The sequence below is a fragment of the Talaromyces marneffei genome, chromosome 3 (assembly GCF_009556855.1).
Source record: "Talaromyces marneffei chromosome 3, complete sequence".
Taxonomy (NCBI): Eukaryota; Fungi; Ascomycota; class Eurotiomycetes; order Eurotiales; family Trichocomaceae; genus Talaromyces; species Talaromyces marneffei.
This window is the reverse complement of record NC_072350.1, coordinates 21433-34698: the sequence shown is the minus strand read 5'-3', so window position 1 is coordinate 34698 and position 13266 is coordinate 21433. Positions and strand designations below refer to the sequence as shown.

Below are 13266 nucleotides of genomic sequence, written 5' to 3'. Positions count from 1 at the left end.
ATAGTATCATCTAGATACACTGAGTTTTCTGGGCTACCTAATAGATCACCCTGAACATGTTCCGGAACGGGCCCATAATATCTAGAAAGCCCAGTCTCCTTTGATATTCTTCTAAGTTCGAGCTTTTCTATAGAATAACATCATCACTAGATATAGAAGATCCTTCTTCCTACCATCTCTTCTTCTTAGTTATCTTAGCCGTTAGCTTGGTAATAAACAATACTATCTTTCTCACTATCCATCCCTCCCAGTCTCCCTTAAGTGAACTGGCGTCTACCTCAGAGACGACCTAACATTTGAGTCCTACTATACTCTATAGTTTAAATATATTCCTATAGTGATAAAGAGTACGTTGACAGATATTGTGATAACGCTCAGACTTCTGCCATTTAAAAGGTAGCTATCTCAACGAAAAACTAAGCTTGGGAAAGAGAAGAAGGAAAAACAACTATATACGGCTCCTAGCAAGATTTTTATATATGCGCTCTGCTATTGTCGGGGTCCCAATCAGGAAACCATGAGAACAAAGAAATATCCTCGCCAGGGTTTAGGGCTCCGTCGAGGAGCTGAGGCGGCTGCTTAGTCAATTTAATGTCCGCGCCGTGATATTGCTCATAGATCTGAACAACTAGGCCTTCTTGTTTATTACTTAGGCATCTGCCCTTTTATTATCAGAATACTATTTAACCGCACGTTAAGTGACGAGTTCGCTCTGCCAGGCATCGGTTTACGACACTGGAACAGGTGTAAATAACAGTATTTTATTGAAGTTAGTCAGCAGAATTATGCATCTTGGCATGGCCTAGTTGGGAAAACTATACTAAAACGAAACAACCTGGGTAACCCAACTGGATAGCCCAGTTGGGTTCTGGGCTGGGCTTGGGCTCAGGGGGGGTGTTCCGGGTTTTACCTGGGCTGGGTTTTGGGCTCAAGGGGGGTGTTCCGGGTTGGGTTTTGCCGATGTCTAGCTACGGAACGGTGCCCTAGCGGTACCGTTTCTGGGAATAACCTCACACCAGCTGTCGGTGCCATATCCGGACAAGTGCTTCGCTTAGCAGGGCGTAAAGCCGTATATAAGGCCAAGCTGCTGCGAGAGCGAAGCTGTGCTTCCTTTTTCCTCCCCATGTTCAATATTCCGTCGAATAGCTCCCTAGATAGTTGTAATGACAATTCTTGGTTTGGCACCTTCACAAAGATGTCGTGATGGAAGACGCGCCAGTGACGACGGCCACTGCCCTTTCTAAGCGAGACCGGTTCTTCTAGGCTGCTGAAGAGTATATTCGAACAGTATCTAAGCTGTTATACTATTTTCAGTATTATGCTAATCCAAAATAAGCGGACAGCCGGCGTCTCAAGCACTACCCCTATCACCAAAATCTAGTGCGCCATTTCCGAGACTGGCATCTAGATGATCGTCAGTGTAATTTCTGCGGAGATTAGGCAGGAGAATTCCTCCAGGAGATGTATTAGAAGGTCTATATCTGTAATGCCTACCGCCTGCTTAAATATAGGTGACTCTTTCCAAATCCCGGCGTTACTTTTCTCCGTATTTCATAGCTGTCTGTTGTTCCTCCTCTATTAGCATTTTTAAAATATGCAACACTGCAGTTAAGCCCTAGAGTATAAATTGTTCCTTTGGCGATTTCTATGATTCTTGTTGATCCTCAATCTGCCAGCTTATCCCTGTACGTTAGTTCTGGCTTTAGCAATATCTGTTTCCGGCCTATAAGCATTGACATAACCCTAAGAAAACTATCAAAAATCTCTAGAATTACACTATCAAACACTATTTACTTTCATAAGCAACACATGTTGTGTGCTCTTTACTTAATCATATTTTCCCTGCCGTTTTCCCGCAATACAAAGCAATATGTCTGTCCAGCCATAATGATACTGAATCAGGGTAGCAGCCCTCACAACCCAGAGGTAATTGCATTTGCAATATTATTCAATAGCTCTCTGGGTCCGAGTACGCTTCTAGGGGCATCACCGGCCAGCCGATCTTCTCGATTTCAAGATTTGTCCTCCAAATACTGGCCATCCTGTCATGAGTGAACTGGCCTTGTCCGTACTGAAGCTCTCTCCATAGTTTTATTCGTAAGGAGAACCAGTCTGACCCGAAGTAGTTGTAGTTGAGCTCCGGCTCACCAGGAAAGACCGCTTCTTCTTCTTCTTCTTCCTCACTGGAATCTGCTTCTGAATCCTCCGACTCATCTAAAAACATCTGTTCATCATTAGATAAAGTAAGCATAACTGAATTATACTCCTCTGTATCCTCTAAAACACTCAGGGGAGTCTCGTCATTGCTGCGTATATTGACAATGTTCCTTTCTGATGTGTCGTTCATATTACCTCTTTCCATATCAATGCCGTATATGTCGGCGGGACAAGGCATCTCCCGGAGCTTTGGAAATATCCTGCGCCACTCTGCTACAATGGTAGAGAATATGTGCGGTTCCATTAAATGTTGTGGATTCTCAAAAAGTACCTCTCTGAAGTGCACAAGTTCTAGCTGTCGAAGCGGATCAACCATACGCATCTGCGCAATGGAGAGACACAACCAAGTCTCACACAGTCTAAGCACGGGGAGTCTTGGACAGTGGACCGCCAGATCTTGAATGTGTGCACCATCCATCCGAAACTTGAAATCAAGTTCAAGGAATTCCAGGTGGGGTAAGGAGCGCAAAAGGTCAGATAAGATGTTCAGTGGGCTCAATTGGTCCCTAGGACACCGGTGCAGTACGCGGAGCTTTTGTAAGAGCGGGCATCCATGCGCGATATCGAGAAGCCCTTCTATGTCATTGCGTTCCCGGAAATAGACGTCGATAACCCGTAGTTCCCGGCATTTTCCTATTTTTGATATAACATCACTGTTGAAGATGCGTGTACCAGATACAAATTCTTGGATGCTGAGGATTTGAAGCTCCTTGAAATCTGGAATTTGCTCCAGCCAGTGTTCATCTCCCATCCCAAGATACAACGCCTTTAGATTCGGCCATAGCTTGCTCTGTTTCCGTCTGGTCATCCTGATGACTGCTGAGCATGATGAGCCGGGAATGATCAGCACTAAAGCCTTGAGATTCTGCTGGCGTTGAAGGCAGATTAAAAGCTGGGATATCTCAATTGGAGTCATCTGATCTCTGCATCTCTCCTCGAAATGGAAAAAAATGCAAATTGCAGCTTTGGATCAAATGGAAAAGCAGCTTGTTGTCTCGACTGCTCTCTGATCTATATATTGTGAGAGCTTTGAGCTTTGAGAACTTATCCTGCAATAGTCAGTCATGATTTCTTTGATGGCAGCTCCTCTTTCCAGGTAAAGGGACAGAACTTACAGCAGGAGTAATCGGTTCCACAGACTTAGTAGAACTAGCCATCAAAATCTCACAGTAGAAATTATCAATAGCCAAATATTCAATAGTAGGAGATAGAAGAAGGTCAGAAATAGGTGACCAATCCTGGTCGATCTCAAAGGGAATTGTGAGACTAACAAGGCCGCTGCCTTGCGGTCGAAGGAGACGTTCAGCATCAAGGCGACGACGCAACGGACGAAGTTTCACCGAACAAGCGAGCCTATTCGTGTTTGGACGTGCAGCATCATCAATCGTAGGTGTCTCAGGAGCCAGCAGGAGATGCTTCACAAAGCTCATGTTTTGGGTGAAGCGCTCTCGCGATGCAACGAGAAGATAGTTCAGTGACTCAATGTCGGGCGTACGGTACCGCATGTCATTCATAGAGCCTTTATAGAGCCTTTTCAAAGCTATCAAATTCCACAGGCTATTCACACAGGCGCAATTCAAGAGATCTGGCACCATGCAAATATTGTCGACGACATATTCCACAATCTCTGGGAGAAGAAGGGGATTTGGTGTATTTCGAATGAGAGTAGCGGTCATTATGATTATAAAGAAAACGTGGTCAACAACCTTCCACGTTCATCTAATTCAAGAATATGTCGATACTCAAGTGGTAGAATAAATCTCTGTGAATGCTATCTAAGAGTAACAAAGAACTCTGCGTTTCAGAAGTGGGACAACCAAACATCATCCAAGCAAGCGCTTTGTTTAACCTAGCCCAGGTTGGCCCGTGAGTTGGTAACGTCTACGCACAGAATGATTGGTTAAATTATCAATGAGACGGCCAATAAGAAGAATACTGTAACCGCCGGGTGTCAGTCTGTGAGCATAGGATCGACTCAGCATTGGTTAGTATAATACTGCTCAGCGCTTAGCATTGATGTGTTCAGCCAATACTCTCTCACATTACAATTTAGCTGATTTTATGCGAGATGGGCACTTACAGATGGGTGGGTATATTTCCGCACCGCTTGACAGCATAATCATCCGCCGCAGCATCCCACACCCAGCTTCGTGAAGTGGGACTAAGCATGCGACTTTTGTCAGTCCCTACTAATCCCAAAAGAACTAAAAAGAAAAGTTGTATTACGTTCAGAACAGCCTTCAGTGATTCATTAAGTCAGTTGCTCGGTGAGCGGACAACCACATATTGATAAGCGATGGCGCTGGAGAAAACAGGCATAGAAAACTTCACAGGTTGACTTGTATACAGCAAAAGTAAGCAGTGCTATCATCTCAGTAGTCTTTGGTTAGAACTATGCTTCCACGAAATTTGGATAAAAGTCTAAACAGAATCGAATTGGCTTCTTGCACTCAGGATAAGGGCAAGGATATCCGAACCCCAAACCCTTGGACTCGATATCCTCTAGTCAAGTCTGACATAGAGTGTGGCCACATCCTAGAAATTTCCAGCTTTCGTTGAACGTTTGATGACATAGAGCACACTTCAAAATATTGCGCCGCTTCTATTCATCAATCTGTCGCCGTAAGTATTAGATCTGAAGCTGCAACTGTTTCTTGTCCTTCTGTAACTGTTCCTTGTCCTTCTGCAACTGTTCCTTGTCCTTCTGCAACTGTTCCTTGCCCTTCCTCAATTGATGGCTCTCTTGGTTCAATCGTTTGTTCTCCTGTTCCAAGGCCTCATATGGTTCCGTGACCTCCTTCACAAATCGCTTCTATTGATTGTTAGCCAGGTCTAAAAAAAAGAGCCAGGAACTACTTACAATTCTAGATTGAAAATCTACCACATTGGAATCTTCTCTTTTCCGTTTGCCGACGGTCGGTGCCGAAATTGCTTGCTCTATTGTATCTTGGTAATCTCGATAAGCATAATCAGGGCGACCCCTACGTCGACGTCGTGGGCGTGTATGATGATTCTCCTCATCGTCACTGATTTCGATGACTGGTGAAGGTGAACCTGCTGCTTCGCCAACCTCTTCACCTGACGGCACTCGTTCCCTAGGTAACTGCCGCGGAGATGAATCCTCATCGAAGGGAATGGTGGATGGAGGGGATGCAGGAGATTCGAGTAATATATCAGTGGGAGCTTCTGTCGCGATCTCTTCTTCTACTCCATATATGAAACCTAGGGCATGTCAGTTAACAATCTGAGCTGGTGTAGGTGGTTACCGTGTCGCCATTTCGATAGACGTGTTAGGTGTTGGTGAAAGAATTTCCGGATGACCGAGTGACCTTACGGTGGGAAGTCGGCACTCTTTATACCTGGGCTAAGTGATCCGACTCTCCTAATTCACGGCAATCTGGTGTATGAAAGTGGAGTGGAGATGACCAGCCTATTATACAAAACCTATCCTCCTGAGTCCAATCAGGTATGAAAGGCGGCCACCAACCATACCGAATCACAGCGTAGTATAACCCTAAAATAGAGCATTTGCCATTGACCAGTCGAGCTTCGGTTTATCCCAATCGAGCATGGGGGTGTATCATGCGTAGCGCTGCCAACAGCACCAACTCTTCGTTTCGTAGTCGGCACTAGCTATCCTGAAGCGGAAATACTCACGGTAAATGAAAGATAGTTGGACAACCATCATCTCAGGCGCTAGGGTCAATTCCTCATACCGTGTATACCTAACAGAGAGTTTCATCGGACGAGAGGAAGACTCTAAGGTGGAGTTCTTCGGGAGGACACTGCTGGAAAGCTCACTTCATGTAGGATTCGTAGTCCAGGAGCAACCCGACTTTTTTCTGGATACCATTGTGGCTGATTCCGACATCAATGATTAGGCACGTACAGTCCTGAATGTGTCTTGGATAGGCAGAATTTGCTTCCAAGTGGTCCTCGAATTCTTGAACGAGCAGCCCCTATGCTCAAGTGTACTGAGAGAGCCTGCCGGTCTGCCTCGCCGTGTGCTTCCGTCTAGTCATGATTGGTAGTAGTATCGCAGACACGGTTTGGTTTTCGACCTCCCAGGATGCCAGACTAGTTGGTGGTCTGAGTTATAAAGGCCCCCGTCCGCACTCTTGGTCTGCTTTCTTTCCCACTGACGCACATGCCGCAAGCAAAAAGTTCATAGACACTATTAGTCAAATGATTCACTTGACGAGATTATTACTTTGGGTGGAGGCTGGGCCCTTTTCTTTCCAGGTGAGGTTCTCAAGTGTTCTGCCCGCATGTTGGCTCGGAGAAAGTGTTCCGGCTTCACAACCTCTTGAAGTAGAAGTTACTCATTCTTCTAATTATATACATCATATATTGCACAGACTCACATCCCTATCACGGCAGCAAAGCCACCGGGGTTCAACAACCCGATTGACGTGCTGGCGCGGCGCTTGCTCTAGCTTTCGTGCCGAACGTTAATCGCACCACACACGTTATGTCCTTCAAGTCCTGAAAGATTCAACGACAACGCCATCGTGTCACGTTGAGGTTATACTCTAATCCAGTTTACCCCGTGGTGCGCATCGTTGGCATGACTGAATCTACGCGTATAGTACAGCGCCTTGCAAGTGCAGCTTTATATAGTACATCAGTTGCAACTCTTCGACTCTTTCTCAGCGCCACTCCCGCAATCTAAATCATAATAGGTTTAGCTCATTATTTCGGTAATTTACCTAGAGTATTGAACGTAACTATACCAAAATCAGGATTGCTTTCTGTTCCATAAAAACATAGATTTGCAGCAAAATATGGTACTGTTACGTATTATACGCACCATAAATACTTGAGAAATAAAGTGGGAACGTGTAACGTATCGTATTCTGTGTGTCTTGTGTGTCTATCTGAAGGGAAACTATTGGACATAGGTTGCCATACATAATTATGTGTAAGACTGTGGACGCTAATTTAGTAAGGAGTTCTCTTGGCAAATCCTTGTGATGAGGACCGGTTGATATCCAATGAGAGCAGCCGATTGGATTTATGCGCTGCAACAACCGCATCCGGGATAGCTGTAAAATATCGTCTGTCATCTACCATCTACCATCTACCACAAGTGGCAGGTCAGGTAGATGTGACACTAAACACCTCAACTTCTTTATGAGCTCTATAATCTATTCATTTCCAGAAATCAGTTTTTACGAATGGATGATTACTATCCTATGAATTAAAGGGAGTCTGCATTATCAAAGAATACTGTGGGCTCACTGATACAAGCTATCATCCGACGCCAAGACACCTTGAGTGGGAATACTGTATCTACTTTGAGTGAGAGCTAGTGAGAAATAAAGTGGGAACGTGTAACGTATCGTATTCTGTGTGTCTTGTGTGTCTATCTGAAGGGAAACTATTGGACATAGGTTGCCATACATAATTATGTGCAAGACTGTGGACGCTAATTTAGTAAGCAGTTCTCTTGGCAAATCCTTGTGATGAGGACCGGTTGATATCCAATGAGAGCAGCCGATTGGATTTATGCGCTGCAACAACCGCATCCGGGATAGCTGTAAAATATCGTCTGTCAGCTAGGCGTAGATGACTTGCACACGACAGAACCGGCGAGAGACCAGGAGGAAGAATTGAGGAGACCGGAACTCTTCGGAAAGCAACAGGAGGTAGAATACGTGATAGTTAGCACTCGACTCAGCTCTAGGAGCCGAGCCGGTGATGGCGGACGCGATGGTGGAGGAGCCGACAACGACGCGTTCGGGACGCGTAGTTACACCCTCAACAAGGGTCCGAGAGGCCTCGGGCAGCGACATTATCAGCGCGGTCAGAACGTCCAAGAAATCAATGACCCAAGTGGAATTAACAGCGGTAAAGAAAGCTGCTGGCCTTATTGAGGAGAAACAGAGCGGCAAAGACGGAAATAGGGATATGCTTAAAAAGATAGGCCAATACCTGGAAAGCACCTATCAAGAGGTCAAAGGATTCAAAGAAATTATTATTGAACAAGGAAAAATGATTAAGGAGCAGTCCGAGATGATTCGAGCACAGAGCAGTACAATCCAAGCACTGCAGACCCAAGTGGAAGCAATTGAAAGCCAATCTATAGAAGAGTGCAAGCAACTCTGGGAGCAGCTGAACACTATCGCAAGTGCTCCAGCTAAGGCAACATACGCAACGGTAGTTGACAGACAATCCGGTCATCAACAGGATACAGAGGTTGTGCCCCTAGCCCAGCCTATATTAGCTAACACGCTATTCTGCACAATCGACACGTCTCGGGTCGGGGAAGAAGACAAAGCGAGAACCCAGATAGCCAATATCAGACAACAGATTGAGAAGGAGATGCGTGGGAATAAGGAAACACAAAACTGGTGTTGTGCAGCAATAGTTAAGGACCCTAAAAATACAGACCGGATCAAAGTAATTTGCAGAGACGAAGAGGAGATCCAACAGGTTAAAGAAGCCGCCCAAAAGGTTAATATACCAGGAATAAGAGTCCTACGAGACTAGCTATACCCAGTCAAAATCGACAATGCTAACCGGACAGCAGTCCTGGATGCGGATAGAAACATCCTCCCAGGGGCAGCCGAGGTACTAGGAAAAGAGAATAAGGTCAGTATTGCTAAGATCTCTTGGCTCAGCAAGAAAGACTCCAACAAAGCGTACGGATCAATGGTGGTGTATATCACAAAAGGGACAGATGCCAAACGTTTGATAGACGGCAACTACTTCGATATAGCAGGAGAATCCGCGTACACTTAAATCTTTGAACCACGGATGGGACCGGTTCAATGCTTCAACTGTCAGGAGATGGGGCATAAAGCCTATTCTTATAAAAAGACCCAGACCTGCACTAAATGTGCAGTTAAGGGACATCACCACAGCACCTGCCAGGCTGCAATTCTGAAATGCGTTCCATGTGGAGGACCACACGAATCGTTTAGCAAAAACTGTTGAGTACGCCTTATACAGTCTCATGCATAAATCACTTCGCATACTACAACTTAATATAGGTAAAAGGGACACGATACAGCAAAGCTTAATGAACGACAATAAAATTAGAGATTACAGAGTAATAGCAATATCCGAGCTATATACGCGGATGATTAAGAACACGATGCTAACGAGCCTAATAGGACACAGCTACTGGACAAAGATAATACCTATAGAAAGACACGAAGGAAGATGGCCAATCCGGAGTATGCTATGGATTCGGAGTGACATAGAGGCAGAACAAATCCCGGTGGCATCACCAGATCTGACGGCCGCGATACTACAACTACCAGACCGGACAGTGTTAGTGGTCTCAGTCTATATAGAGGGAAATAATAAGGAAGCATTGATATCTACAACTAGGCTATTACATAACCTAGTGGTAGATATCCGCGGTAGAGATGGAACACGAACAGACGTTTTAATTATGGGAGACTTCAACCGGCACGATCAACTCTGGGGTGGAAACCAAATATCCCCAGCGAGACAAGGAGAGGCAGAAGTGCTAGTGGATTATATGACGGAGCACTCTCTCCAAAGTCTCCTACCGAGAGGCACAAAAACATGGCATTCAGGGGATTTAGAAACAACGATCGACTTAGTCCTAGCATTAACGGAGTTGGCAGAAGAGATAGTTAAATATGGGATACATTATACAAACCATGGATCCGACCATCAAGCTATTGAGACAGAGTTTGACATATCGGTTCCAGATCGACCTATTACCGAGAGACTACTCTGGAAGAACGCGCCTTGGGCAGAAATCAGAGCGAGGGTCACTACCAGCTTGCAGGCGGTTTCTATAGACGGTTCAGTCTAGCAGCAGATAGATCACCTCATGACAGCGGTCACAGAAGCGGTCTTAAAACTTACACCGAAAGCAAAGCCCTCACCTTACGCTAAACGATGGTGGACGGCAGATCTGACACAGCTTCGCTATATATACACCTACTAGAGGAATCAGGCCAGATCGCGGCGTAGAGCGGGGTGTGCAATCCCCGATCTTGAACAACAGGCACATGAAGCAGTAAAAGAGTATCATAATGCAATCAGGAAACAGAAGAAAGCGCACTGGGAGGATTTCCTTGCCGATGATACTAATATATAGCAAGCCACTAAATATCTAAAACTAGGGGGCAGCTCATTCAGCGACAAAATACCACCATTAACAAAGCCAGATGGGTCTACTACTAAAGGCAAAATAGAACAGGCTGAAGAGCTGCTGGCTATATTCTTCCCACCTCTACCAGCAACGATTAAAGACAAGGGAACCCAGCCACAAAGGGAGCCGATATATATGCCTGATCTCACTATGGAGGAGATTGAACGGAAAGTCTTCGAAGCTAAGCCATAGAAAGCAGCCGGAGAGGATGGCCTCCTAGCAATGGTGTGGAGACAGCTCTAGCTAGTAGTCAGAGAAAGAGTATTCTATATCTTTCAGATATCACTTCAAGATAGCGAGCTCCCTTCCCAGTGGAGAAATGCCAAGATTATACCGCTGAAGAAGCCGGCGAAGGATAACTACTCATTAGCTAAGTTATGGAGACCCATATCATTGCTCTCCACGCTAGGCAAAATCCTAGAAGCGGTTATTGCAGAGAGGATATCCTATGCAGTCGAAACCTTAGGTCTGTTGCCCACAAATCACTTTGGAGCAAGAAAGAGGCGATCTGCAGAACAGGCACTTCTATTCCTTCAAGAAGAAATCTATAAGGCTTGGAGAAATAGAAAGGTACTTAGCTTGGTCAGCTTTGATGTCCAAGGGGCATATAATGGGGTCTTTAAAGAGAGACTACTGCAGAGACTCAAGGCAAGAGGAATACCCGACAAAATAGTTCAATAGATTGATGCTTTCTGCTTAAAACGCACAGCAATTATCTTGGTTAATAGATTTCTAAGCGAACAACGGGAACTACCACAGGCAGGCTTACCACAAGGATCACCACTGTCCCCAATACTGTTCCTCTTCTTTAATACGGATCTAGTGCAACACAAGATAAACGCGGCAGGAGGATCTATTACATTTGTGGACGATTACACAGCCTGGGTAATAGGCCCGACTGCCGAATCAAACCAACCGGGTATCCAGGCGATAATTGATAGAGCTCTAGACTGGGAGAGAAGGAGTGGAGCTACATTTGAAAGTGAAAAGACAGCCATTGTGCACTTCACCCGGAACACAGATCGATCGAGCAGTACGCCATTCACAATCAGAGGGAAAATGGTCAAACCAAAGGATAGTGCAAAGATCCTAGGGGTCGTGATGGACTCCCAACTACGCTTCGAGAAACACATTGCCAATGCAGCTATTAAAGGACTCACAGCCGCGATGGCGCTAAGAAGACTGAAAATGATATCCCCACGAATAGTAAGATAATTATTTAGAGCAACAGTGGCACTAGTGGCAGATTATACCTCTAGTGTCTGGATACATGCCTGTAGAGTAAAAAGAATATAGTATTTAAATAGAATACAGAAATATAGAGCCATCGCAGTTACAGGAGCCTTCTAGACTATAGCAACAGCAGTGGCTGAGGCAGAAGCAGGCATTTAGCCATTCTATCACCGACATATAGAGAAAGCTACGAAACTGTGGATCGATATTCAGATACTACCCAAATCAAACCCCCTGGTCAGATTGAGAACCATGTCAACCCGGAGGTTCAAGTCTCCGCTGCAGAAGATATCTTAAGCACTAGATGCAACAGTAATAGAGTAGATCGAGACCATATAGGCATTTATAGTGTCACCATGGATAGGCCGGATACGAACGACATATAAAACGGATGGAGATAAAGCCATTGACATCGCTGGCAAAGCAATAGGCATTCTAATCGCGACAAGTGCATCTGCCAGATCCGGAATGGTGGGTATGGGAGGCTATATAAGAGACACCCAAGCAGACAACAACGGGACCGATATATCTAGATACTCCATCACTCTAGGCAAACGGACGGAGCAAAATCCCTACACAGCCGAGCTAGAAGCGATAGCGGTCGCTCTAGAACGTATCCCACCGGAGACATGCCAGAGATGGATATCTATCCTTAGTAGCAACAGATCCGCACTATCAGCAATCAGTCAACCCCGTCAACAATCGGGCCAACTGACCATCCGGCGGATCTATAGACTAATTCAGTTCTTACAGCAGCGAGGTAACGCGGTTAATGCAATTTGGATCCTAGGGCATGCAGACATCGACTTGCAGCGGCAAGCAAAAGCAGAAGCACGAAAATCGACAGGAACAGAACGCCTACCAGAAAAACAACCATTCCACGCTAAATCAACTACTATTAGGCTCGCCCTGGCGGTACGGAAACGAGAATGGACTCTCCCAGAGGAGGTCGGAAAATACTCAAAGGCCCTGGATATAGCTCTTCCAGGAAAACATACAAGGAACTTATACGATGGACTGAATCGGAAAGAGGCAAAGACCCTAGCCCAGCTTCGAACAGGAATGACAAGGCTCAATAGCTATCTGAACAGAATAGGCGCAGCACACTCAAACCTCTGTGTCTGCGGTCAAGCAAGCGAGACAGTGGAACACTTTTTATTCCGCTGCACCAAATGGACAGCGATGAGAGAAGGCATGAACCAATGCACAGAGTCAAAACGAGGAAATCTGTCCTTCTTCCTGGGCGGAAAGACACGGTCAGATTCGGATCAATGGCAACCAGACATGAAGGTCGTCCACGCAGCAATCAAGTTTGCGATTACAACAGGAAGACTGGAACCGGAACCGGAATCCGAATCTGAATCCCAATCAACACAGTGAAAAGGGAAGCAATCCATCCCTTTACCCCCTCCCAGGTAGATCTTGCTGCAGCCGCCAAAGATGGGACGTTGCACACTTGGAGAAAATAACCTTTAAGAGTATCTACTAGCCAGCACCAAGGGAGCCCTTAAAATACTAACCGAAGAACCCAAACACCAAGCAGACATGGTATGAGAACAAAAATAGGGGCTATCACGAGTTCAAGGCGAGTCTATGAGAAGGATTATGTAATTAGCGCACTAGTGCCCTCTAGGGTTAGCCCCCCCCGGGCGTAATAAACATCATTCATTCACTGAGAT

General features: G+C 45.5%; 5 protein-coding genes across 5 annotated transcripts; 2 read left to right on the top strand and 3 right to left on the bottom strand.

Moving 5' to 3' along the window:
* Positions 1–1948: 1948 nt before the first annotated feature.
* On the bottom strand, positions 1949–3025 carry EYB26_003776 (uncharacterized protein; the record flags this gene model as incomplete). Its single annotated transcript, XM_054263070.1, has 1 exon — positions 1949–3025. The coding sequence occupies one exon, from the start codon at positions 3023–3025 to the stop codon at positions 1949–1951; it is 1077 nt and encodes a 358-aa protein (XP_054119045.1).
* A 94-nt stretch (positions 3026–3119) lies between these two features.
* On the bottom strand, positions 3120–3893 carry EYB26_003775 (uncharacterized protein; the record flags this gene model as incomplete). Its single annotated transcript, XM_054263069.1, has 2 exons — positions 3120–3266; positions 3333–3893. The coding sequence occupies 2 exons, from the start codon at positions 3891–3893 to the stop codon at positions 3120–3122; spliced, it is 708 nt and encodes a 235-aa protein (XP_054119044.1).
* A 953-nt stretch (positions 3894–4846) lies between these two features.
* EYB26_003774 (uncharacterized protein) lies at positions 4847–5905 on the bottom strand (the record flags this gene model as incomplete). Its single annotated transcript, XM_054263068.1, has 3 exons — positions 4847–5029; positions 5078–5439; positions 5875–5905. The coding sequence occupies 3 exons, from the start codon at positions 5903–5905 to the stop codon at positions 4847–4849; spliced, it is 576 nt and encodes a 191-aa protein (XP_054119043.1).
* A 2024-nt stretch (positions 5906–7929) lies between these two features.
* EYB26_003773 (uncharacterized protein) lies at positions 7930–8797 on the top strand (the record flags this gene model as incomplete). The annotated part of the gene is made up of 2 exons (XM_054263067.1): positions 7930–8673; positions 8750–8797. The coding sequence occupies 2 exons, from the start codon at positions 7930–7932 to the stop codon at positions 8795–8797; spliced, it is 792 nt and encodes a 263-aa protein (XP_054119042.1).
* Positions 8798–12055: 3258 nt separating this feature from the next.
* EYB26_003772 (uncharacterized protein) lies at positions 12056–12967 on the top strand (the record flags this gene model as incomplete). Its single annotated transcript, XM_054263066.1, has 1 exon — positions 12056–12967. One exon carries the CDS (start codon positions 12056–12058, stop codon positions 12965–12967), a length of 912 nt encoding a protein of 303 aa, XP_054119041.1.
* Between the last annotated feature and the right edge of the window lie 299 nt (positions 12968–13266).